General features: G+C 39.4%; 1 protein-coding gene and 1 pseudogene across 2 annotated transcripts; one reads left to right on the top strand and one right to left on the bottom strand.

Annotated features, from left to right (window-relative positions):
- Window positions 1-1,855: 1,855 nt before the first annotated feature.
- LOC146450879 (uncharacterized) lies at window positions 1,856-26,881 on the top strand (annotated as a pseudogene). Its single transcript, XR_014860163.1, has 6 exons — window positions 1,856-2,063; window positions 3,138-3,381; window positions 3,630-3,963; window positions 4,584-4,743; window positions 25,436-25,751; window positions 26,456-26,881. The product of XR_014860163.1 is annotated as an uncharacterized LOC146450879 (transcript).
- Window positions 7,220-9,694, bottom strand: LOC146450880 (uncharacterized). The gene is made up of 5 exons (XM_085099826.1): window positions 9,645-9,694; window positions 9,144-9,214; window positions 8,422-8,680; window positions 8,196-8,283; window positions 7,220-7,270 (listed from the first exon to the last, which is right to left on the bottom strand). The coding sequence occupies exons 3-5, from the start codon at window positions 8,571-8,573 to the stop codon at window positions 7,220-7,222; spliced, it is 291 nt and encodes a 96-aa protein (XP_084955952.1). The 5' UTR covers window positions 8,574-8,680; window positions 9,144-9,214; window positions 9,645-9,694.
- Window positions 26,882-27,135: the final 254 nt, after the last annotated feature.

Genomic DNA, 27,135 nt, shown 5'->3' with positions numbered 1-27,135 from the left:
CAATGTTGCGTCGAATTATTAAATTTAGATTATTCGTGATTATTAAGTTATCGAAAGTTAGCTATCATAGCTAACTGCTCTAACTAAACTCTGAGCTAGAATTAACAGTTTACGTTCAATTATTTCTTTGCGTCGAAACGTTTACTTGTAAAGAGTCAAAATGGTGTTTTATTCTACTAGTAATTCAAACAAAGCACTGTAGATACTTGCTCTTTAACCATCAGTTTTACTTGAGTTTTACCGACCATCGTTTTTCTGAGTATGTCAAAGACCTTAGATCGCTTAGCGTTTTGAGTTTTTGGACTCTTAAGAAAGAAAACATCGAGAAAAACAATAAAACGAAAAGCCCATAAAAATGAAATAGTTTTTAATTAATCTGCCTTTTCGACGATTCACTTTTCTGATTTAAAGTCTTATATCAACGGATCAAAATGAAAAATGGAGCCCCAAAACTACAGAAAACTGTTCCCTCGAGTTTTTCTAAAGTTAACAAAGTTTCTTCTGCAGAAATGTCGAGAAATTCAAGTATCAACAAGTCATTCAAGCTTCTGAAGTTTCATTTTGCTTCTAATTTCGGCTTCAACTACTTTTTGCTTTGTTCTAAGAAATACTCTCAAGAATCAGACTCGAGATCGATCGAGAAGTCACTTTAATTTTGATTTGAGGACGGGTTTTCTTTTTGGATTCTTTTTGTCTTCACTTATCCGACACGTATTTCTTATTACAGCCTCAATCAATCATATAAACAATATCTCGAAATATCTTAAAGTTAAACTTCTGTAAACTTACCTGTCTTCCTTTGATTTGTGCTTTCCCATAACCGGAGTGAAGTTAAAAACCACTTGCTTCGACTTGATACACTTCAAAAAAACTTCCGATGCAAGCACTCGAAAGCGTCAACGAGCGAATCTTCGAGCATCTTTTTTGTCGCATGTGCTTTGAAGCTGACGTCATGGGGAAAATATCCCCCCCGGGAGAGGTGTGTCGTGCGTGGACAAGTTCGAACACGTGTTTCGAGTGTCGCAAGTGTAGAAGAGTCAGAGGTAGACCGCTAAAAGGTGACTGGGTAGAAAAATAGAAGAATCTACCAAAACAATTCGACACAAGTGGATTCTGACACAAGTATACTCCGGATTCCAAAACTTGAGTGGATTCCGGATTCCAGCTCACTGGATTCCGGATTCCAACATAAAAAATGTCCTGGATTCCGGATTCCAACATGAAAATTTCTCTGGATTCCGGATTCCGGATTCCGTTACATGGGGCGAGAGAAGGGCCTCACTTTATTACTGAACTGCCCGAATCCTTCACTTTATCGTTTTCTTGTGAAAATTAGGCCTATTGCTGTTGAAATTTTACCGGGATTATAGAACTTAAATAAGAAAGAAAGGAATTTCATGATATTTTTAATAATTAAAAACGATGCCATCGTTACAATAGACAACGTTTTTAAGTTATGAGGACGAAAGTTTTTGAATGTATGCATCAAGAATCGTTCAATTCCGCTGTTCTTTTGCCCGAAAAAGTTTCAATGTTTAAGCTCGGTTCCTTTGAAAGGTTTGTTATTTCTCATAGCTCAGGGAAACTCAGGCTTGGTTAATTGTGAAGCTTTTCAACCAGGATTTTGGAAAAAAAAAAAAAAAGAGGTCAAGACGGGGAGGGGATTAGGAGTACTCAAGGAGTGGAAAGTTAATTGTTGTTAAGCAACAGTTAATTGACTGTTGAATATAAAGAAAGGGATTTTAAAACAAACAAACATGGAATGTGTCGTTTAGTCTCTTATCGGCTGAAAAACCAAAAGTATTACAAAAGCGTGATAATTGTAATTATCGAAAGTTCTCCTCCAGAGTTGTCAATGACTAAAATAACATTTTTTCTCGTGGTGTTAAATAATGTATTCGGAGTGTTACCAAAAACATTTCTTGCAGCTACCCCCGCTGAAAAGGAAGTCATTGATGCGATTTGCAAACAAAACGACGAGGTTAAGAAACAGGAAGAAAAGGTTAAGAACCTAATCGACAGAATAGCCGCAGAGATTGAACGTACCAGCAGTTGCTTTGAAGGTAGGTAAAAATGACTTCACATTGCAAAGAATCAGTTGGATCATGAATGTTGTGACTGACCGTAGTATAAAGTTAATGTGTATTTATACTTGACAGCCCGCAGCAAGGGAAATCCTTAAAAATAAACCCTCACGTGGAATGACACGTTTTCGGTTCTAAGTAGGCATCAGCACAACATTTCAAAGTCACTTTTTACCCTTCAATTCTTAGGAAACCACTTTGTTACATCCTGGGTCGAGCTAATCTAATCCACCTATAAAAGCCTGATAATTATCTCAACTAGAATTGAAACAGATTATAAGTCACGTCTACTCCAAGAAAGGAGCCAGACCCAGCGTTAGGATACAAAATTTGGACTGCATGAATGTGACTTTTTTAAAGATATATTCAGTTTCCGTACCTACTACCTATTTCTCTTTAAAGTTAGAATGTTAACTCAGTTGGAAATCCACCGTCCATAGGAGGAATACTTTACAGCTATTTCATATTATCGGACGACATTCGTAGCTTGGTTGCATTTTCTCGTGTTAACTGTTAATAAAGGCCGCCTTGCGTCCCAAACTCTGACTATCTTATTGTGTTTACCCACTTGGATTCAGAACAAAATTATACCAGGAAATGTATCACACCTTTTAGCATTAAGCTAGATAATTATTTTATCAGTTTTACATTATGCTTCCCTCCTAATTAATCTTTGTAGTTTTAATGTCCACTAGATTAAACTTGTATCTCTGAGTGAAACGTAACAGATCACGAGCTGCTTAAAGCGACGAAACTTACTATCGAATGTCTTGTTGCATACAAACGTTTAACGCACCAGTCATTTGAAATCTCTCCCCCCCCCCCCCCCCCCCGACCACCGGGAAAAAGCGGGGATTTAACGCTCATATATATGCTTATTGACATGATTAAAGTCACTGAAAAGAAAATTTAACCTGTAAATTTTATGTCCTCCTTTCAGTATTTTTCATAACGGTCAGGGTGGGGGCAGTTAGGATTAGTTTAAACTAAAAAGAAGATATAGGCATCCTAGCCTTTTTCCTCTGTGAGATACACATATTTTTCTTCGATTAGGTATGTTCCCATCTGCAAAAATCCTCAATGCCATCGTGCCCAGTCAGCTATCCTCATTGCGGCATAAGCGGATTTCTATTCCACGGCAAAATCTCGATGGGAAGCTTAAGACTGCTGGCAGTGGAAGTTGTGGAATGGGTATTATATTGCTGGCCCAAGATATCATTGCCGGTGCAAGAGTACCTCCTTATCAGATCACCTGGACCTTTGAGAAGTTGAACTTCCACAGGAAGAAACTGATGATGTATATCCTCGCATGATTTATCAGACAATGTATAACTCACCATATCACATCATTTTCTAATTTTGTTACCTCATAACTACAAATACCTGAGCTATACAATCTATAACTCATCACGTCACCATTTTAACGTTGTTAGTATGGGTAGAAATACCTGAGGTATACAATCTATAACTCATCATGTTACCATTTTAACTTTGTTACTTCATGGGTAGAAATACCTGAGGTACACGATCTATAACTCACGACAGCCTTCTTCTTGTAGCACCGTGCACGTTTGACTTCGAAAATGGCATCGGTGGTTGGACAAAGACTGGTACAGCATTTGACAACCAGCCTACCTATGGTGACAATCCAACAGCTCGCAACAGAGGTCAGCCCGCCAAACAACAGGGAGACTTTTAGATCGGAGGATATGAGAACAGGCCCTCCAAAGAAGCACCAGCAGGGGCGATTCAAGGAGACAAGCCCCAAGGAACGCTTACTTCGCCTCCCTTCAAGATCGTGGGTAAACACATTTCGTTTCTAATTGGCGGAGGTTGCGATATGAATACAGTTCGTGCAGAATTGACAATCGACGGCGAGGTGAGACTCAATGTAGTTTTACTGATTCCACAAATTGCTGTTTGTATGGCGTCAACAGTTAAATACCTTTGAGTCGCATCTCTTGTGGTTTCTTCAGATTCTTTAACTAACGATATTATAACAAAACGTAGCGGACCACTTTACAACAGCAACTGCCAAATGTTTTTATCACAATCACCGAGCCTTAATTAAACGTACTGCTGTATTTGCATCTTTCGTTGATCTCCCGTTAAAACCCGTAAGCTTACCTTATCTTAATCTTACGCTCATGACACTACACGCCAACTATTCGCAGTGAACTGTTTTACATTCTAGCTCGCGCACATAAACTTCATGTAGTCTCATTACAATATGTATAAGGATAGTATCTTTTTAAAAAACAATTCTTGGACATAAGAGTTATAGTTCGAGTTGGATGAAAATCATTTGTCTTAACTTAAAACTAGCGAATGTTCTGTCAAGATTATTTCTTCTCTTTCTTTTCTATCTATATTGGACTAATACCTAATTCAATTGTTTTGCTGTAAGAACTTCAAGTATACTTAGCATCTATAATTTGTCAATTGCAATGTCCTTCTTTTATTATTTTGACCCTATTTACCTCAGATTTTAAATTGTAGATTGTCAGAACTACCACTGGGAAGTGCACTGAAACGATGAGCCGTGAGGCCTGGGACGTCGGTGCCTACATTGGCAAAACAGCACATGTCAAACTGGTTGACTCGAGCACCGTACATTGGGGTCACATCAACTTTGATGACCTTAAAGGCGACATCATCTGCTTGTAATCATTCTGAATTCCGAGTTTACTCTCGTCAAAGAATCGTAAAAAAGCGTTAAGGGATCAGGGGAACAAGTAAAAGATTAAGGATTTGCATTTCAATTCCTATGGCAACAGCAGTTCGTTCCGATCTATCCAAGACCACCTACTGAGGCGGTCTTGTTTAGATCGATTTCGGGCCTTTTACTGTTGGCGCTTGGGAGTCATTAGGAGTCATCGTACTTGTGGTGCTTGTGGTAGGCTGCTACTAGACATGTAAGACATGGGAAATAAAATTTCAAATGCAAGTTTTGTGCTTTTCCATTGCTTTATCATGTCTTGATGCAAGAATTAATGCACTATCCGGGCAATTTTTTTTTTTACGCCCATTTCAAGATGGCGGACAGTTACCGTGACAGACTGGTAACTAGCAAGTCAAGTAGAGTAACACAACATTACTTCCGGTAAATTCGCGTGTTTCCATGGCTTCTCAAGACGTTGTTTTTGCCTGTTTTTACACTGAGACACCAGACATCATTAGCGAAATGTAACTTCAATGAGCTGAGATCAATTAAAGTGCGGATAACCTTGTGAAGAATACTTCTCAAATCGCCTCCGAACATTTTATAGTCTTTAGTGTATCGAGCCCCTTTCTACGGCTAACCCAACCTCTACTACCTTTAAAAAATATGTCTCGAACTTTTATAATGTCACCATTCCTCGAGTGCAGTTCAAAGCTCAGAAGACATTTTTCTGGTGGGCGTAAAACGAAATCGATTTTCATTTTACGCCCACTTTTTGGGCCCGCGGAAACTAACGAGAAAACTGGGCATGAAAGATTACAAGAAAAGGGACTGGAAATGAATTAAGACATAAATGTTGAACTCTGGAGAGTACAAGTTTGTACGGCTCGTTTCAATACGGACAGCTGCTTATACAGAGGGTAATCAAGTGCAATCAAGGTATGCAAAAAGCAACCAATCACAAAACTTGTAAATAGAAAATTGTGCATGTGTTTACATAGACTGATGCAGACACTTGAGGGAGTTTGGGTACCCCTTTGCCTTGCATAAACTTTCAAATTCTCCCAAACTCCCTCAAATGCTGTTTGTAATTGAATGTGTGTTCCTTTAACCTTGTTAATCACAGTCACATCCTCTTACTTGGGATTCTTTAAGCTCAACCACTTGCCTAAATTGTTAACACTTTCCAGAATTTTGCTGATTTTTTGCAATGTTACTTGCAAGATCATACTTTCTTTTCTGTACCTTTGGTCGTTTCCTGACACGAAATCTAAGACTAAACCGATCAAATTCATCACTGTCATTGCCCTCATCCTCAGCCTTTCTTGTAAATGGTTTTGGAGGTCAGTCTGCTCGAGTTTTCTTCATCCTTCAGGAAATCCCCTTTCTTCTCTGGCCTGTTACTGTAGATTGCACCTAGCTTTCTTCTTTTTCCAATCCTTTTTTTTTGGTTGTAGTCTGGAATCTGTTAAGGTGACGGCTTGCAAAAGTATGTAGCGCAGACGCAATTCGAGGTATCACGCTACAGGTACTCCCTTCTTTGAGTTTTTCATACCTTGAAACAAACTAGCTGACTCCCACAATAAAATTTTCATCCCCACTCTTTAATTTTGAAACAATGTCATTGCACACTTCATAGACCTTTGTCTAAAGACCTTCTGCTATGGGATGAATTGGATGCATTTCATCAATACTGTCAACTTGACTGCTGTTGTCTGTAATGTCTGTTGGGTCTAGTGATGGTGTGGTTAAATCTAATGAACATTGGGGTCAAGCACTGATTGTCCATTGAAGCAGACTCCATTTTGAGTTGCTTCCTCTTCCACATTTTTCTGGTGTACACCGTCTGCCTGCTAATAACTAACAAAGTAATTAATGCTGGCTGTTATTCTGATCTTGTTTCTAACTTGTCACCCCCCTTTGGAACCCACAATAACTATATAACTGTATAATTTGGAATTTTATTGCATCGCTTGCAAGATGAAGTGAATCCTGTGCTCTGATTGGCTACTCGCCTGATGAAGATGGAGCCATCTTGCCCACTTAGGATTACCTGTTACCCGTGCACTCATGGATGCATATAATAAATCTTTTATTGGCCAAGCTTAGGTCAAGATGGCAGGATATTGGCCTTGTTCTATTGTTGGCAAAATTATTGATCGTCCTGTCCCTAAATTGTACCGATGCCCCCCCCCCCCCAAACCCCTCACCCCCTACACACAGGCACATCTTTTTAGGCTGGGATCCCTCCTTTTAAATAAAGGCTAATCTCTTTTGTATCACGATTATTTTGAAGGACGTAAAAAGAAGATAAGCCTCTTGCCCAAGAGCTTCGTTATGTGATACACAAGAAACCTGCAAAAAATGTAAAAGTAAGAAACTGTATGTATGGCTTTAACATACCACTTCATCATTCATACAGAACCACCTCTGGTCCACCTTGCAGTAGCTATAATGGTGGCCACATTTGCACTTACTTACCACTATGTACAACAACACTTTGCAACTCGTACATATTGCTGTTCTATGTAAGCAAAAAATTATAGTATAAACAATTAGAGAAGGCATAATCTTAACCATTTCTATAGTTGTGTACCCTTTCTTAGATAAACATTTAAATGGTAATACAGTGGAACCTCTCAAATACTGGTATAGGCAACCTCCTATTTAATGTCAGGAAAAGTGGTTGGCTAAAAGAGATGGTCACTGTCAGAGAGCCTGCAGACTGTAATGTTGTTAATTCTAACCTGAATCAATTTCTATAAATGGGGATGGATATGGCAAGTGGAAGTTGTGGAAAACATGAACAGAAGGCAAGTGTTTCATCAGCTAGTGGCCTGTTTCAGGTTATCCCAAAACTTTCACAAATGTTACCATGGAAATAAGGAAAGTATGAATTTATACATCTTTTCTATAGAGTTACAGTTAAACAACCAACCAAAATAAATACAAGGGAGTATTTCTTTCAAGCTGTTGGTAGGACTGCTGTAATTGGTCAGCGGTGTTGCGCGTGGGAACGAGTGTGAGTTGTGTGTAAAAAACATGGCCGACAGCCTGAATAAAGTATGATCGTTGTGTTAGCCAAGTTTTTCCTGTTCATACCTGTATCAGCTGGTCAACAAAGCTAAGTGGACTATTTCATCACTTTTCCTTTTTGAATGTCAACCCAGTTTATTTGTAGAGATCAAAATTACTACAATCAAACTTCCCATAAGTGAACACCTCCCATAAGCGGACACCTTTGGGACCAAGCACAGGTGTCTGCTTTTGAGAGGTGTCCACTTACGGGAGCTGTGCATTGGCGGAGGGTCAGCTATAATACTAATATTCTTAAAATAAAGCTATATACCAGTAATGATAGTGCAGACAATAATTAGGGTATGTCACTACTTACAGCTTTTCTAACAAAATTATATTTTACTTTCTTATTGTATCAAAAATAATCATACCTTTGATGGCTCATTCAATAGTAAGCAGTCAAACCATGCAGGGTATATCAATTTCTTCCTCAATTTGTTAATTCCTGTTCTCTCAAATCTGCAATATATTATCGCAAATATTAGGGAAAAAAGGATCCCTTGTCTTTAGAGTTCAGGTATTAAATACAAGAAGCTAAGACAAATATCTCCACAAAATTATGTAACTTTCAAAACCAATTCTTCGAAAAAAACCTACCTTTTTAAATGGAATGTGAGGACTTTGGGCCATTTACCAACAAATTGGTCTTTCTCAGCCCTGGTCAGCTCATTACACCTGTGTACAACACCAAGCACAATAGGTATTGTGGGCACACGCAAACACAATCTAATATGATCTCTGTGAGACATATTGCAAATTCATGACTTCCTAACCTTTCGCAGAAGCATCGATTGTCCCCATCAAGAATTTTTGTCTGTATATTATCAAGTGCTTCAACCAGTGATTGGGAGGACCCCTATTTTATAATAAGAAAAGATAATTCCATTTGACTATGTATGGTGATGGTTAAGAGGCTAATTTGATAGGAAACGTTTTTGTAAATAAGAAAATTGAATAAATTTTTAATATTAAAATGTAGTTACTGCTTGCATAAATATGACCAAAATTCTTGATGATTGACACAAATCCCTTATGCATAACCCATCATTGTTGATTACTGTGCTTTGCTATAACATGCCAAATCCGAAATTGAAATCACTGCCGACAGTTGCATTTTTCGCTACCGTCAATGACTGCACAGGAAGCTTTAGAAACAAAGTAACAGGATCAATAGGTCACGCTCGTGCACGGTGATTGGTGGATTTTGATCCACTTTGTTTGATTGATGGCAGGAAAAAATGCAACCATCTGCTCATGCAGTGTTTTGTATTTCAGATTCCACCTGTTATTGAAAAGTGCAAGTTAACTGTTACATCGACCTGTATGTCGATACTGTTATTTAACATGGTGATTGTTCTGCTGCTGACATGTTGGCACATTGTACACTTTACTGAAGTGGAGAATAAAATAGCATATTTGGAGATATTGACTTTGTTTATCTGTGCAAAATTACAACTGTCACATACCTCATGCAAACATGGGCACTATTATTTTTGTTTGTTATAGTAACTAGAATACTTCTCAATGGGAAGCCTACTAATAACTAGGCGTGGCCTATTAGTTAGCCCACTAGGGGTCAAATCCTCCACCCTGCCACTATCTGGATTTTTCTTCCATAGTCTCAAATTCAACTACTCTACAGTTTGTAAATAGCCTTCATTGGTCAGCATCCTGCCAGTTGGTTATAAAATGGTGCTGGAAAGTCATTAGGGGCAGCCATGATTCACATTTGTGGCATTAATTTATTCATTTATTGTTATTATTTTTTTTATCATTATTTTTTATTTTTGTATTATTTTAATAATTGCATGTATACAAACCTGTACTGGTTAGCTCTCCTCCAATTTCTTCATGGAAGTGAGAGGCACCACTAAAAACAGACCATCAGCCTTAAGTGGAAGTGTATCATTACTCTATAAAGTATTGGTTTAATCATGTTTTATGTCTAGCTGTATAAGGTACAGCTTTACTGACACCCACTTGTCAACTGATAACGCCATGTCCAATCGATCGCACAGAAAACTAGTGTAAACAGAGAAATAGACGAATTTTCCACGAGGGTGACAAATTACCGCGAAATGAAAACAATTTTGCCGCCAAAACTTACATATCTCTTAGTTACCAGCTTCCCAACGAACGATCGCACTTTTTTCATGTAAAAGTGGGCGTAATATGAAAATCGATTTCGTTTTACGCCCACCAGAAAAATGTCTTCTGAGCTTTGAACTGTACTCAAGGAATGGTGACACTATAAAAGTTCGAGACATATTTTTTAAAGGTAGTAGAGGTTGGGTTAGCCGTATAAAGGGGCTCGATACACTAAAGACTATAAAAATGTTCGGAGGCGATTTGAGAAGTATTCTTCACAAGGTTATCCGCACTTTAATTGATCTCAGCTCATTAAAGTTACATTTCGCTAATGATGTCTGGTGTCTCAGTGTAAAAACAGGTAAAAACAACGTCTTGAGAAGCCGTGGAAACATGCGAAAGCGATCGCGAATTTACCGGAAGTAATGTTGTGTTACTCTACTTGACTTGCTAGTTACCAGTCTGTCACGGTAACTATCCGCCATCTTGAAATGGGCGTAAAAAAAAAAATTGCACTATCCGGTGCGCACACGCGAACTAATGTGATGATAGATTACGACTTAACATGTAGAAATTCTCGGTTTTCACGTGACGTCACCAAATTCTAGAATTCAAAACTGGGAGGCCTACAAAATTTTTACCTTCATTCAAGGAAAGATTACCTAAAAATATGTCTGTTCACAATTTCTTAGCTCCATGTCGTGCTTCCTTTTGAAAATAGAACAGTTTCAATTTCCGAGTTTCCATCGTGCGTGACATAAGGAGGACCGGCTGTGACAGAGCTTTTCCGTATCTTAAGAATGACTCTTCGGGTGATTTTCAGCATTCTAAACAATTTAAGTTTGAGGAGAAATATTAATCTAAACATTCCAAAATTCACAAGGGCAAACTAACCTCTTTTCGGGCAAAAGTGAACTCCAGATGTTTTTTCGTATTTCCGGCCGCCATGTTTGTGCCCCTCAGAGGGACACAAACATGGCGTCTCCATACTAAGCTCTATAAATTTATGTGGAACATTTTGTCAAATAACTCGAGTACGGAATGCCGCACAGACCTCAGACTTGGACAGATGCCTTGTTTATTTATCCTCTATACCAAGTCAATTTCTTGACTTTATTCATGGAATGGTTTCGATTTTTTTTTTCAATGGCGTGACAGTGAAAACCGAGAATACGTGACTTGCAAACCCTCGCGAAGCTGGGGCCGGGTGGAAAGCTCTCTTTACTCGTATTGTAGCATCAAATGAGGAGATTAAAAGGTTTCTGAACATAGCAACTATTTTGATGAGCATGGTCTTTTCGAGGTTCCACAGACTAGTTTAATTTGCAGTTGAAAATCTATTTCTGACGAGACGAAATGTACAACGTGCTTGAAGCGCTGTCGTGTTCGATGAATTTACTTCCCATAGAATATTATTTTACGGCGGTCACAAAACGTGTAATTTCTTCAATGCAATCTTTCACACAAAAGATTTCAGGAAAAAAAGGAAAAGATTCTGGAGAGATAGTTCTGTATCCAGTGAATATTGATAAACATTGCAGTTGAAATTTGATCCAGCGCGCAAACTTTCCCGATGTATGCAAATTTTGCTCCAGACGACGTCAGACAGTGTGACATCATTCATACTTTGTTTATCACTGTTGCAGGCAACAGTGCGGACACCTTCAACGAAATATATACTAGTATACCGGAACGGCAGTGAATGCTGCCTTGGGGAGGCAGGTGACTGCTGTTATGATGAGAATAAGAAGGGGAGGTTGAAAGAGTTGAAAATGACCCATGGTGCTCATTTGAAACCGGAAAACACAGTGATGACAAGAAACGTGTAAAACAACGGAAATGTGTATTTAATGACATGTTGAAAGTACAAAGGAAACAGAACTTACAATTGTATTTGTTTGAAACTGTTACATGTAAATATACAATAAATTGTAGTGTGATTTTACTTAACGGTGGAACAGACTTCTGAGTTATACTTACTGTTACTAAGTAGTGAGCGTTTCTAAAACGCCCTCTATTAGAGTGATTACATAAAACCTGTGAAACAGCTACATACAAGGCTAAAAATATCGGACATTTGAAATGTTGTTTCCTGTTGCACTTGTTTATTTGGTAAGATAATGAATCTAACTTTTGTTTTACGGGGCGTATAAACATACACCAAGAGATCAAGTTTGGAACGAGGCGTATAAACATGCACCAAGTGATCAAGTTTAGAACGAAGTGTGAAAATTCACACCAAACGAAGCAATGGAAAACTAAAGTTTACTGACCCTGCAGTGAATACAATGATTCGCGTAAATAAAAATCTGATAGAAAATAAAATGTTGTTTACATGTCAAGCATGTCATTGGAAACGACTAACATCCAGTAAAACATTTGAAATGCGTATGTTATTCACATATTCATGACTTAAGATGAGCTAAAATGCAGTTTTGCCCTGCTGAAAAAAATATAATCAGAAGATTGCACGATTGGAATTAAATACGCTGTCTCAGCGATTTCGGCGCGGACGGCTTCGAGGGTTCTGAAACATGGCTAAACATGAATGATTCTTCTACAAATACAGTCCTTGTATGCATTATTTACTTTTCGCATGAGGTAGTGTTCAAATTATAGTGTGAGTACGTAGCTTGAGTGCCTACGTTTTGTATTTAAAAATGAACAAAGTTGGAAATAATCAACGCAGATAAGCTTACGTAATCAACAACACAACTTTCAAGAATTTGCCTTCACTTTTACCTCGAGGGTTCTCGAGGATATACCTGACGCTGAAATTGCAAATATATTGCGTTCTGAAATTAAAAGAGATTCAGTTTAGAAAATATAAGCGAAGTAGAAACATTCCGCAAAATCAGGGACATTCAAAACGACGAAAAATACTCACCTTGATTTCTCTCCCCTCCCTTGCTCTGTTCGAAACTGGAAAAAGCAAAGCAGCGCGTTGCATTGTGGTGCCCACAAAATTAACCACAATTCCTTTTTCCTTTGATCTTTGCGCGACCACAATCCTTTGCATTTTGCAAGAAAGCTCTCGCAAGGCCCCATAAGTATATTTCTGTGCCGATTAGAGTTGCTGTCTTGCTCGGTCGCTTCAGGCTCCCTCGCTGCGGCAGCAATTAACATATATATCTGAGCTGATTTTCCAGAAGGTGGCTACAGAAATTGACGTTTTTGTTAACTTTTCTTAAGATATTTATTTATTTATTTATTTATTTATCTTTTAGCGTTTCCTACTGAATTTCACACCAGTAAGTTAATAGATTACAATGGTCATTAGCAAATATTTAAAAAACCAAAATATTTTTCTCCTAGCCCCCCCCCCCCCCTCCCTACCTGATTTGTTAACCTAGCCCCACTCTCTCTCAAACGTCTTCTAACCGCACAACGATTTGGCTTTGAATTGGGCGCGCGCTATGAGCTCAGAACTAAGTCATTAGAGCTAGCGTTTCGTTTGGCTTCCTGAAGCAAAGTTTTCCTGGAGACATCATTAAGTCTAGTGATGCCAGAAGACTTACGAGTGCAGCGTCCTGCCTCGTCTAATATGCTCCCTCTTTTAGTTCTCTTTTTGAGCTAAACGGGTAACTTTCAGTTACTCGGGCCTGAACTATAAAGGATAGCATGTTGTGTGCTTTGCTTGAGGAGGCGACAGTCTTTGGCTTTAAAACGGAGGTCTTTGGGATGATTTCTTTTCGGGCAACGTGAAATTTCCGCGAATTTTTGACCCAGCCAAAGACTTAGTAAATTTTTGTGGTAGAAAAGGGCGCGAACCCTTCCCTTTTCAAATGTTGATTTCAACATCCTGGACTTAAGCTGATATGGAAAACACAAGCAAGAATAAGCAAGGATTTTCTCTTCAAAAAGCGTGAGTATGAAAAGCTATTCGATTATTTTTCGCCGTTATAACTGTAGCGTTGTTAGGCTAGTCATCTATTAGTCGAGAGGTGCGATTTTGGTCGGATTTCCGGACTCAATGACATAAAGAATTACCAGATGTTCGATCGGCGTGATTCCCATTACGTCTTGAATTTATAATGAAGACGGAAAATCAATTTAAAACGCTGTCTTGCCACGATTAAGCCGATTCTTTTGTGGAAGGCGAGACTTGAGCGCTTAAATACCGGATTTTGGTTGAGATTTAAGATGCGTTGGCGCCGTTAATAATTACCAAGTGTCACACTTGTTTAGTCGGATCACAGGTCATGTCTCATTTCATTCAGGTGTCAATGTCACGTCTAATTCCAAAGAAAAGCCCTTCTTTCCTCTTGCATAGTATTTCCTGACCTTACTTTCTTGTGATGAACCGTAACTGGAGTATTGTTAATGACTAGCATATTCCTTCAGCTTAGAAAGTCTCAAAATGTGCTCAATTTCTGTAGCCACCTTTTTGAAAATTAGCTCAGATATATATAAATATATTTTTCCCTCGAATTCACGCGGCTTAGCTCCGCTCGGGCCGGCTCGGCCCGACAAATTTATTAACCTCGCAACGCTCGGGCCTTCGGCCCTCGCGATTATTTGGCAGCTGATTGAAGGTCTTGTTTCATCATTTTTAACAAAAGATACCAAAAACCCCATGATACTTCCCCTTTAACCAGAGCTTTTCTCTTCATTATTTTTTTCCTGTTCGAGAATGATCGTGCGCGCGAGTAATGTTAAAGCCCTTCAGGCTAGTGGAGGTGGGAGCGCTTCTTAAGTTGTTTTTATCTTTGTTTTGTAAAGTATCATTTAAAATCTTCCTTGTTGAGGAAAACCATTGATAGAGAAAAGTACAACTTTGGCTCATCATATACTGTACTCTATTATTAAATAGGTACTTGAGTAATCATGTGGCTTTTTGATTTGTCGGGGACTTGCGAGTAATTTGCAAGGCGCGAGATGCCCGCGCGAGAAGAAATGAGAGCGTCTCTCACTCCCAAACTTCAAATACATGAAGTGCGTTTTTTTCTCGCCCGTACATAAATAGTTACGTGCTCAACAAGGACAGAAGGTTCCGTGTTTTTGCCAAAACTGTGGTGAAATGAGAATGAAGACTGAGAAACACTATCAAGTGATGCGAAAAGAGTTGGACAAAGCTCAGCTGACGTAGAGGAGTCAAATTTAACCATGATTCCAGCTAAATTCAGTGTAAAAATGCAACGCAAATCGAGTTTGTTGATTCCGGCCGAGTACATCAGCGTGACCGAACGGCTGATGAAGATTCAGCGTCTGTTGAAAGATTGATGCCAATGGTTGCCTGCGAGCAAGCTCCTTATTAGGACAGCCGCGAGCGAAGCAAGTCTTGAGGCGGCTGATCTTAACCTACAATCTTGTACCCAGAGTCCTCAGGCCCTTTGACCAGCGGTTGGTCGCCAGGTGTATATATGTTTCATGTGATTTTGTCGTGCATTTAGTCATTGTGATGTCCTGCACTTCCGAAACAACTTGCAAAGCTCGAAAACCTGACCGAATGTACATATTCACGCGATATTAAAGGCACACGAGCAGACTGACTTGGCCAGTAAATAGAAATCATAGTTCAAGCACGCGAATACGTTAAATAGCATCAAAAGCACGTGTTCGATACACGACGAAACTTACGTACCGCCGGATCACACGAGCCAACTAAGATAACTAATGATGGGTCGAAGAATTGACCAAACTGTAAAATACAGTGGCGGTGAAACACACGACCCCAAGAGTCGATAAACTAGCTATAAACTCGAACTCCGGCTGTTTTTTTATAAGAAAAACCGGCGTGTGGTCTTCTGTAACAAACCACAAGTGGTGTTCTGTAAGAAGTTTTGTCTGAGAAACGTCGGGTCCGTAAGCTTAGCTTACTGTTTTCGGTTCCCTGTTTTTATCTGATGGTCGAAATCGTGCGCTACGATCGAACGACTGGCACCATCTTGATTTGCCATGATGAGTCTGCCATTGCCAAAAGTACAGTGACGGCTTGCATGGGGTTGCTGGACTCTCAGCCATTTCTCAGCTGACAGCTTAAAATTTCGGCCATTTCTGTCAGCTATCAGCTAATTACTTGTTTTTTGAAGTTTTGTGTAATTGTATCAATGGGTTTTCTCTCCTTCGCCGAACAGTGTGGAGTATCGATCAGTGTGGAGCCGATCGAACAGTGTGGGGTATCGATCTTTCAAGTGATTCCAATCTCTTCATGACGTCACGAACAATATTCATGTACAACTACATCTCGAGGCATTTAAAATTACACAGGTTTTGCCGAGTTATTTGCAATCGAAATTCGTACTGTACTCAGGAAATAAATTTCGCCATCTCGAGCTCGGCTATGTTGCTTGAGAAAAAATATCGGGCTTACTCAGTAGTGGAATGCTCCCCGCTGTTCTTATGTCGATTTTATTGAATTTTTTATCATGAACATTCATGTGCTTTGCCTCAACACGTAACATACACTTTAGCTGAGAGGGAAAAATAAATTAAAATGACTCTTTACCGCTTTTTAGGATAATAGAACGTTAATCTATAAAACTAAATGCAGCCAAATTGGTTTAAATAATTTGTAAATGCATCGCACGCATAAAGTGAGCTAGTTTTACAGTTGGCAGTCGGGGAGTTATTTTCTCCTCCAACCAGACTTTTCAGGTACAAATAATTATTAGTTTTATCAATGTACTGAAACCTAAAACTTCATAAAATGATAGTTGCCAGCTCAGGCACGTTGGGCCAGCTGTGGTGCCGCAGTTTGAAACGTGTGGTCAGACATTCACCCTGATGTTATTTAAAGTTTCTCCCTTGCCATTTTGTTTACATTTCTTCCCGCGCGGTGCTTTGCGTGTTTTTCATTGTTTAGCGTTTCTTGAACTCTCTACCGAGTCTGTTTACTGTGCCCCTGACGAGAATGACACACCAATTGAGCCGACGAATTTTTCTTTTTTCTTTCTTTTTTTCAGTTCTTTGTCAATCTATGCTGTTTCTACAATATTTTTCTTTTTTGGGAGCTCATTACAATACGTGCATAAGATTATCATAACGTACTGAAAATTAAAACAATCAATGAGAACTAAAGCCACCTCGTATCTCACTCATTCCGAAAGGACATGTGCTTTTAGGTTTGCATTAAAATATCAGAAAATCTATCCTAAACCATAGTTAGTAGAGTGATGCCTAAACAAAAGAGCTCTCTACTTGGTCGTTCAGCTGTTCATCTGGTTTCGGTGAGTTCGTTCACTCGGTTTTTTTTGCTCGTTCATTCGTTTTCACCGGTGAACTCTCAGTGGACCGTTTGATCGTTTACTCGGTCATTCGGCTTTCCGTTTGCTCATCCGATTGTTCGTTTGCTCGTGATTTGCGTTTGTGGCTTGTTCAGTTGCTCCTCTGTTTGCCCAGTTCTCTTTTCCGGATCCATGGGCACAACAAATCAGTCTAGAAGTAAAGTTATGAACCAAACTTTATTCCATTTAAAATTCCTCCAAAACATTCAACGCATTGAAGGTAAACGTATTCGAGTTCACTTGCCTTGCATAAGATCTCAAATGAGTCGATGATTTCAACTTCTTTACGTCACAGCTGAAGACAAATTTGCTAAAGTGATCGATTTAACATTCAAGTTAACCTACTTGACGCAGGTCATCTGCTAAAAAACTCTAATAAATCTTGATGGAATCAAACGAGCGAGAGGCCAAGCTAAAACTAAGCTCACGGGCAAATGGGCAAATGCACGGCGCGTATCAGCCAATCAGAGCGCGCGCCTTACTGACGCAAGGAAATTTCAGGGTTCAATAAACAAATGGAAACTTGCTGCACCAAAAAAGGAAAAATTACAATAACAAGGATAAGCCGAAACAAAATAGAACATCCCTAAATTTCTTAAAGCCAGCGAATTAATTATTTTGTAGCGTTTAGGAACACGGTAAGATCATGACATTGACCATGGCATTCTTACCATCAGTACAACAGCTTGTTGACGAAGCTAGAGTTGCTGTCGGCTACGCCTCTAGCGACTGACGCTTCTTCGTGCACTCCGAACTTTACCCACGTGCATCCATAATTCGATATACGCACGCTAAGCATGAAACAACTCTTAAAACCAACATGTGAAAGTGAAAAAGTGTCGTCGCATCCTTTTTAAAATTATTGATTCACTTAGACCCATTTATCGAGCGAATTAATTACTTTTAGAGATAAATAACACGGTAAGTTCAAAGTGGACGCATTCCTAGTGATGGTGACCTTAACCATGGCGATCTCTGGCGACCAACGTGCAACCCCCACCACCCACCACCGCTTTCGGCGTAACGGGCATCAACAAACATGCAAAAATTCTACTTTTTTTCGCCATCGTCAACAAAGTAAATGTGTTTCGGTCCGTTTCAACTCCCCTTCCTCGCTGGAGATGGGAAGGTAATTCCAACTGTACATTTGTATCGGCATCAGTTTATCGGGTGAATTGATTATTTTTAGAGATAAACAACACGGTAAGGATCGGTAAGATCACAGTGGACGCAGCCATGGGGATCTTTGGCGACCAACATGCAATCTCCACCACCCACGACCGCTTTCGGCGTAACGAGCATCAACAAACATTCAAAAGTGCTCCTTTTTTTCGCCATCGTCAATAAAGTAAATGTGTTTCGGTCCGTTTCAACTCCCCTTCCTTGCTGGACATGGGAAGGTAATTCCAACTGTACATTTGTATCGGCATCAGTTCATCGGGTGAATTGATTATTTTTAGAGATAAACAACATGGTAAGATCACAGTGGACGCAACCATAGCGATCTTTGGCGACCAACATGCAATCTCCACCACCCACGACCGCTTTCGGCGTGCCGAGCATAAACAAAAATCCAAAACTGCTCCTTTTTTTCGCCTTCGTCAATAAAGTAAATGTGTTTCCGTCCGTTTCAACTCCCCTTCCTCGCTGGACATGGGAAGGTAATTCCAACTGTACATTTGTATCGGCATCAATTGCGTGAGGGTCCTTAAAAACATATTTGTTTTCTTTTCTGCTGCCGCTAGCAGTAGGACACCCACTGTTATCAAAACAACGGACATGATTGGCTCGCAAAACAAAAGTGACTTCAATCTCCGCCTCATAGAGACAGGGGATGTACAGGATCAAGAGTGAAATAATTTTAGTTTCCTCGGCGAGTTGAACAAGACAGCGACCAACAACTGTGCACGAAGATCGGTAAGTATCCTCCTTCCGTTTTCTCTGAGTTTTCAGCATGTCGTTCACGAAAAGTGCGCTCTGAACCTATTTTATTGCCATGATCTAATAAGATTTCCTTTTTGTCTCTCGTGTTCTCTCCAATTCGACGAATTTCCGATGTTGAAAGTCATCATATATAAGCAAACTTGAAGACATACATGGCCACTTTTTCATGTCTTAACATCTTCCCACCGCCGGGACCTTCTTGCGTTTCCACTGAGTTATTCGCATTTTGCAATCGGATGGTATTTCGTTAAATTTCGTTTTAGTACCAGTGTAGGTGTTTTGTGTAGAGCAATTAGATCTTCATGTTTTAAAGTATAAGCCAGATAGAGCGGTGTAGCAAAGTTTTGTGAGACCAGCTGACACTGAGAACACAAATTATTTTACCTGTTTCATTGCAAATTAATCAGCCACGATTTTCAAGGGCATGTCTGTGCGTATTTTAATCAAACGTCTATTAAATAGAGAAACTCGCAATCCTCAGTCAACTAACCGGCCAATAAGCATAGCCAAAAAATAATCTTGAATTGAATGCTACGATCAAGGACTCTAGTTTATGGACTCCGGATACCCATCAAGTCCTCTACCTTACTAAATATTTGAGCCAAATTGAGTGTCAAGGACAAATGTTAGAAGTTAGAACTAACGTGAAATGTATAATAAAAAGCTCCAAAGGAACGTGTTACGCAATAACTTTCATTTGGATGGTCAAACATCCACAGACTCAAAAGTTAGTGTCACTTTCCATAGCCTATATAATAAACAACACGACAGGAAAGTACACACTGCTCAATAGCTTTCATTTGAATGATCATACTTTAGGATTTCATCTAAAGACTCACAAGTTAGAACTCGTAGCGCCTCCACCGAGCTGTTACAGATGCCTCCATTTGGAACCGGAACATCCGAAAATTTTGTCCTTATATTGTTATAATGCTCACGAGAAATTTAGTGAAGAAAGCTCTTTTGAAAGTGTACTTCTCCCAATATTAGAAAGATAAACATGGTATAATTATTTTGCTCTTATCACCCTTATTAATAGTTTTGTTCTGTGTCTATGTATGTCTGTTTATGTTTTATAATGTACATTTTTTTCTTTCGTTCTCACCCTACAAAAAGCGATAATTTAACCATCCTTGTATGTTAAGGGTTAACTATTAGTTAAACTATCTTTGGCCCTATCTCTGTTATATTTACACTAGTTTCTGATGTATTATGTTGTGATGTGGAGATGAATAAAAATAACAAAGATTTTTTCTTTTCCCTTTTAAACAACAGCACAGCCGAGGGAAGTACCGTTTAATAGTGTTTATTTGAATGGTTATAGAACCATTGTTAGGAGTCCATTCACAGTTTTAACGTTAGGTCCACGCTGTCCATATATAGCCTATAACGAAACAGCACCACAGCCATGAACATGCTGTTCTATAGTTTTATTTGAATGGCCACACTTTGAGGGAAGTGTGATCTTGAAATTTATTTTTGAAAGATTACAGCAGCTCCGTGTTCCATACCCCTGACGAGGAACATTTTTGAACGAGATACCAGTACATAATATGACACTGTAACACTGTCGTTGAGTTGGAGTGGGTCCGTCTGGGCTGGATCGGCATGCGAACTGGCCCGGTCCTTGATTTAAAGGTCTGTAACAAATTGAACAGTGTGGAGTATCGATCTTTCAAGTGATTCCAGCCTCGTTCGAGAATTTACGTATACTCTTATCATCTTCTCATGGCGTCGGACCTCTAAAAACAACTTGACTTGTGAGGTGCCGTCCGAGCCATCTTCATCAACAATTCATTCTCGAGGAATTTATTACACAGTTTTTGGCAAGTTATTTCAAGTAAAATTCGCACTATAGCTATCTCGGCTCTGTCCCTTTTTTCCTTTTTTAGAAAAATATTGAGTTTCTGATGTTGACTCTCGATTCCCTTTTTCGCTGCTAATGATAGAAGCCGCGCCGATCAAAATGCTCCCCGCTGTTCTTATGCCGATTTTATTGAATTTTATATCATGAACATTCATGTGCTTTGCCTCAAGACATAACATTGACTTTCGCTGCTCAAGAGGGAAAAAAAATTAAAATGACTCTTTACCGTTTTTGTGAGATAACAGAACGTTAATCTAAAACTAAACGTAGCCAAATTCCGATAAATAACTTGTAAGTGCATCACTCACATAAAGTAAGCGAGTTTCGTGGTTGGCTATCAGGGGAGTTATTTTTCTCTCCAACTGAGCGCTGCAAGGGACGTTCGCTCAGCTTTTACCAAACATCATTAAGTTATTCTCGAGGCATTAATTACACGGTTACCGGCAAGTTATTTGCAAGTAAAATTCACGCTAAACCGGCAAACGCTGATCGGAACGACTAAAACATAGAGGCAGCGTACAATGCGGCATAAGTGAGGCCGCCTATGAAGCACTATTGGCTTTGGTTTTCTCTCTTTTTCCACGTGATGGTTACCAACCCAAAACCTGGCAATTGTCGCTCGGTCAAAACGTGGCGATCTGATGGTCGCGAGTTCGATTCTCCGTTATGTTTTTGGGGTTTTCTTTTTATCTACGAATAACAGGTAATACACTGGCAGCCCAAGCTCGCTACCCTTTAACATGAACGTGAAATCGATTTATAGACTTCGCATTTTGTATTTTGGTTAGAACAGAGTCGTCAGAAAAATCCAGAAGTGTGTCGCGGATGAACAAAATTGAACGTTTACATCAATTAAGTTCCTAAGTCCTTGTGCCTCAGCGATAACAGCGATGTTTGCATATTCGCTCGACTGTTCACAATACAGAAAAGCGGATTCGAAGCCATGGATGGAACTTTCCACTGATATAAAGAAGAGCCTGTGAATACGAGCCACTTTTGTAATTTGTTCATCTGAACTTGGACTAAATTGCGCCCTTTACTGACGCTATGTTATAATCAAACTTCCCTAGCTTGTCTCTTTTTCCCTCCAGTCTGCGTGTGTCACTAAAGCCCCAATCACACCAACAAAACATGTTCAATTAAACTAGTTTTAGCAAAATGAAAATTGGTAACAGAAAGCTGAACCATTGGCTTTGACATAGGATTCAAGTAAACCTTAACTTAATACTTTCACTTGTGCTAAATCTGTACTCGAAAAAAAATGCGAAAGCAGCTTTTACGAAGGAAACAATTTTAAACTATGTTTAACTAAACAGCTTTTAAACGTGCTTAAGTCTTGGTGTGAATGGGACATTAGTCATAATTTCTCGTCACTCCTCCGCTGTAGTAAAGCCTGGATTTAAGCGTTTGCTTCACCACGCGTTTTGATTGGTTAGCAAAGCTCGTGCCACTTTCTAAACCAAAGAGAAGCAAAACCAAAACCAATCGTGTTCTGCTCTGATTGGTTCGTTGCTGTATTTACGTCTTTTGTGATTGGTTAGAGTGATTACTTTGGATTTGGTGTTTCGACCAAATGAAACCTGCCTACAGTCCTGCGACGAGCAAGATATCTTGAGAGTTTTTCAGAGTCAAATTAAATGTAGTGTACCTGTTATTCTGTTTCCTTAAAATCAGTATTTTTACTCTTGGCATAGGGTACTACAAGCCAAGATATGCCTGATTTACTTATTTTCTTTCTTACAAATTCTTACAAAATTGTTTTTCTAGATCTGGACGTGTTAATTCGTAACTGATCATGAAGACTACTTACGTTCTCATTATAAGTGTCCTGCTGGCGCACATGCTTACTGCGTCAGACGCACGAAGGGCGTGTTCCAAGGGTTGCACAACCCGTAAGTGAGACCAACCAAACTAGAGCTTTCCATGAAATTTTGTCGAATTTCTTTACCCCTTTCTTGCTTTCTTTTATTCTTTCTTTCGTCGTTCGGTTCTTTTCTTCTCATTTTGAAAAAAATATTCTTTTAATTCTCGTCACGAGTAAAAGAATAAAAATGAGGGGGCGATGAAGTGTGGCCGAGTTGTTAGAGCCGCGTGCTTCTAATCCTTGGCGCAGTTGTTCGAAACACGACTAAGCTAATCCTTGGTTAACATAAACTTTGGTTCAAGTTAATGATTCATCAATAAAGATTTTTCAGGTTTCTTTACCATTAGCTTAAAATTAGCTTTTGAAAACATTTTAACCAGCGAGATGAAAACCTCAGTTAATTTTTTATCAATGATTAGCGTTAATCGGATTTCGAACAACCGAGACCTTATGTCCCGTGTTCAAATTCTCAGCCTCGCCTTTTAACTAGTCAACTAGTCATCCTCCTACAAGCTGAATTTTTTTAAGAAAAAGGTGTTATCTTCATTTTTTGTTGTTGTTGTTCTGGGCTGAGTTACTCGAAGCATGGTTAGCGCTAACCATTGGTTAAGAAGCATTAAAACCTATAGGTTGTCATGGTATTTAACCCGGGTTAGCGCTAACCATGCTTCGAGCAACTGGGCTGCGGTTTAGTGTCTACAATCATCACTACAGTTGTTAAGACATTTACATTTAAATAAGATGATTTTTTTCTTCCTTTCTAACGCCTTAGTTATCGAGGAGACAATTGATCCTTTGGAGGAAAAGATTCAGGATAGGTTGCTACAGTTATATAGCACCTCTCCCCGCCCGATTTTTATCCAGAAACTATAGCTAAGTACAAAAATTTTATTTGGCCTTGTCACCTCAATACATAATCTATTGATTTCTCTACTGGTATTCAAACCCTCAAACCGTTGAAAATTAGCGTTTTGCGATTGTGGCTTAGCTTTTCATTCAAACCGGCGAACCTGGAAATTCTCTGATTCTGAAAAACAACCCAGAAAACTTGCACCCATGCCATTCAGTCACGCTCCAATATTTTTCCATACAAATCAAGTTTTTAAACTGGCGTCAAATCCCTAGTCATCCGGCCGGTTGCAGTTAGACGGCCTTAAATTCCTTGATGTAATTATGCTCTCATGATTTCTAACGGTTATACAGCACCCGCTTTTTTGTCGAGAAACGAAGTACAGGAACTGTATTATTCCTTGTCGCCTTTCACTGGTCTGAAAATCAACATTCTAGCTAAATAAAAGATTCTATTTTCATTTTTAGGGATCATCCCGGTACAGCTAAAAATTAAGTTAATCAGTAAGGCTGCTAATTGTGGCAAAGACCTATTAAACAAGTGGAAATGTGTAACTAACTTTCGGCAAAGGCTATAGGTGTAATACTCCTTTCTAATCTCTTAGCGCTCCAGTCTGCCGTTGAATCTCTGGACAAAAGAGTGACACAACTAGAGGATAAGCTTGCTGGTACGTTACTAGTCTGAGTCGCACAATGTGCAATTCGAAGAAAACGGCCTTAAAATTTAGTTAGATGATTAAGGTAATATTAAGTAGTTAGCAAGAAATGAACCTAGAAATTTTTATTTTGCCATTGCACGCAGTAGAGTTGCGCACTGCAAACACAGAGGAATGACCTTAAGGCGGCTCCATAGGCTTTTCACTTATAATATGGCGCCCGTTATGTTACACAGCGAAAGCCAATTCTCTTGTTTTCTTTCTACCAACTCATTGAATGCACCCAAAATGTAACAATCAAGAATAAAACTGTGACCTTGAACTCTCGCTAGTAAAATAATACCTTTGAGTCGTGAGTTAAAACTACTCAAACACTGCGTTTGCCACTGTGTGTTAGGCAATCTCCTTCGGTGAAATCTTCTGAAATTTTCACAGCGGATAAAAACCAGGAAAATCTTTTAAGGACAACTGAAAAAGGTAGAGCTCCTTATTACTCGAATTTGTTTCTCGCCAAATCTGAGACGGACGCATTACTACGTGCCCCATTCCAACCATATATATGGTGGCATTTTATAGACGACATCTTCATGATATGGACACACTCTCTTGACGACCTCCAGACCTTCACGAGGTTCTCAGTGGGGTTAACCACCAGCCGTCAAACAGCCTAAAATTAACCGTCAACCGTCAAAAAAGCAGTTACTATTTGCGGTCAAACGGTTTCAAGGTCTTTCAAATGTCACTATTTCAGCTGCTCATCCGGGACTTTTTGGCTCTCAAACCAGTTTCCATGTTTCCAAATATACTCACTTTATGATCTACTCCATTTAATTTGCGTCTAAACTGGCACTTGATCAAATAACTTCCGTCTGAAGTGATTTTGGGCTCAAAATATAAATAATTTACTTCATTGATAACGTAGTTTTGACCAAAAAACAACCTCCAATCTCCTTGTCATACTAGACACACTAATAGAGCTATTCCATTCAGCGTATCGATTCCCCTGCCATCGATCGATAAGATCGAAATTTGATAACGGTCATTACGTTATGGGGATGATATGGCTTAGCACGATGTCATTGAATATTTCACTTTAACGCCAGCTTTCCTCTTGTAGCATTATCGTGCACGTTTGACTTCGAAAATGGCATCAGTGGTTGGACAAAGACTGGTACAGTATTTGACAACCAGCCTACCTATGGTGACAATCCAACCGCTCGCAACAGCCCGCTAAACAACAGGGAGACTTTTGGATCGGAGGATATGAGAACAGGCCCTCCAAAGAAGCACCAGCAGGGGCGATTCAAGGAGACAAGCCCCAAGGAACGCTTACTTCCCCTCCCTTCAAGATCGTGGGTAAAGACATTTCGTTTCTGATTGGCGGAGGTTGCGATATGGATACAGTTCGTGCAGAATTGACAATCGACGGCGAGGTGAGACTCAATGTAGTTTTAATTCCACAAATTGCTGTTTGTATGGCGCCAACAGTTAAATACCTTTGAGTTGCATCTCTTGTGGTTTCTCCAGATTCTTTAACTAAGGATATTATAACAAAACGCAGCGGACCACTTTACAACAGCAACTGCCAAATGTTTTTATCACAATCACCGAGCCTTAATTAAACGTACTGCTGTATTTGCATCCTTCGTTCCCGTTAAAACCCGTAAGCTTACCTTATCTTAATCTTACGCTAACACTACACGCGAACTATTCGCTGTGAACGTTAACTGTTTTACATTCTAGCTCGCGCATATAAACTCATGCAACTCATAATGGTAGTCTCGTTACAATATGTATAAGGACATTATCTTTTTTTAAAAAAAAAAATTCTTGATAACGAAAATAGCAATAGTAATAAAAATAAATCAAAATGGCATTACATAAGAGTTCGAGTTCGAGTTGGATGAAAATCAGTTGTCTTAACTTAAAACTAGCGAATGTTCTGTCAAGGTTTAAGCCAGTGTTTAGCCTAAAGATTATTTCTTCTATTTCCTTTCTATTTATACTGGACTAATAGTAGCTACTTCAATTGTTCTGCTGTGAGAACTTCAAGTATACTTAGATCCTTTAATTTGTTGATTGTAAAGTCCTTCTTTTGTTATTTAGACCCTATTTAGATCAGCATTTTAATTTGTAGGTTTTCCAGAAGGCCACTGGGAAGTGCACTGAAACGATGAGCCGTGAGGCCTGGGACGTCGGTGCCTTTATTGGCAAAACAGCACATGTCAAACTGGTTGACTTGACCAGCGAACCTTGGGGTCACATCAACTTTGATGACCTTAAAGGCGACATCATCTGCGTGTAATCATTTTGAATTCCGAGTATACTCTCGTCAAAGAATCGTAAAAAAGCGTTAAGGGATCAGGGGAACAAGTAAGAGATTAAGGATTTGCATTTCAATTCCTATGGCAACAGCAGTTCGCTCCGATCTATCCAAGACCACCTACTGAGGCGGTCTTGTTTTCGATTTCGATTTCGATTTTTAGTGTTCGCGCTTGGGAGTCATTAGGAGTCATCATACTTGAGGTGCTTGTGGTAGGCTGCTACTAGACATGTAAGACACGGGAAATAAAATTTAAAAATGCAAGTTTTGTGCCTTTTCATTGCTTTATCGTGTCTTGATGCCAGAATTAATGCACTATCCGACGTGCACACGCGAAGTCAACTAATGTGATGATAGATTACGACTTTTCATGTAACTTGGCGATTTCGGCCATAACAACGGGGTGGGGGGGGGGGGGGGGAGAGAGATTAGCTCAAGAGCAACTCACTTGCGCGAGAAAGAAGCTCGTCACAACTTCTGTGGTACGCGGGATC

Source organism: Pavona decussata, unplaced genomic scaffold (assembly GCF_977016875.1).
Source record: "Pavona decussata unplaced genomic scaffold, jaPavDecu1.1 SCAFFOLD_416, whole genome shotgun sequence".
Classification (NCBI taxonomy): domain Eukaryota; kingdom Metazoa; phylum Cnidaria; class Anthozoa; order Scleractinia; family Agariciidae; genus Pavona; species Pavona decussata.
The sequence above is the reverse complement of the archived record's forward strand: the minus strand, read 5'-3'. Positions and strand labels throughout refer to the sequence as shown.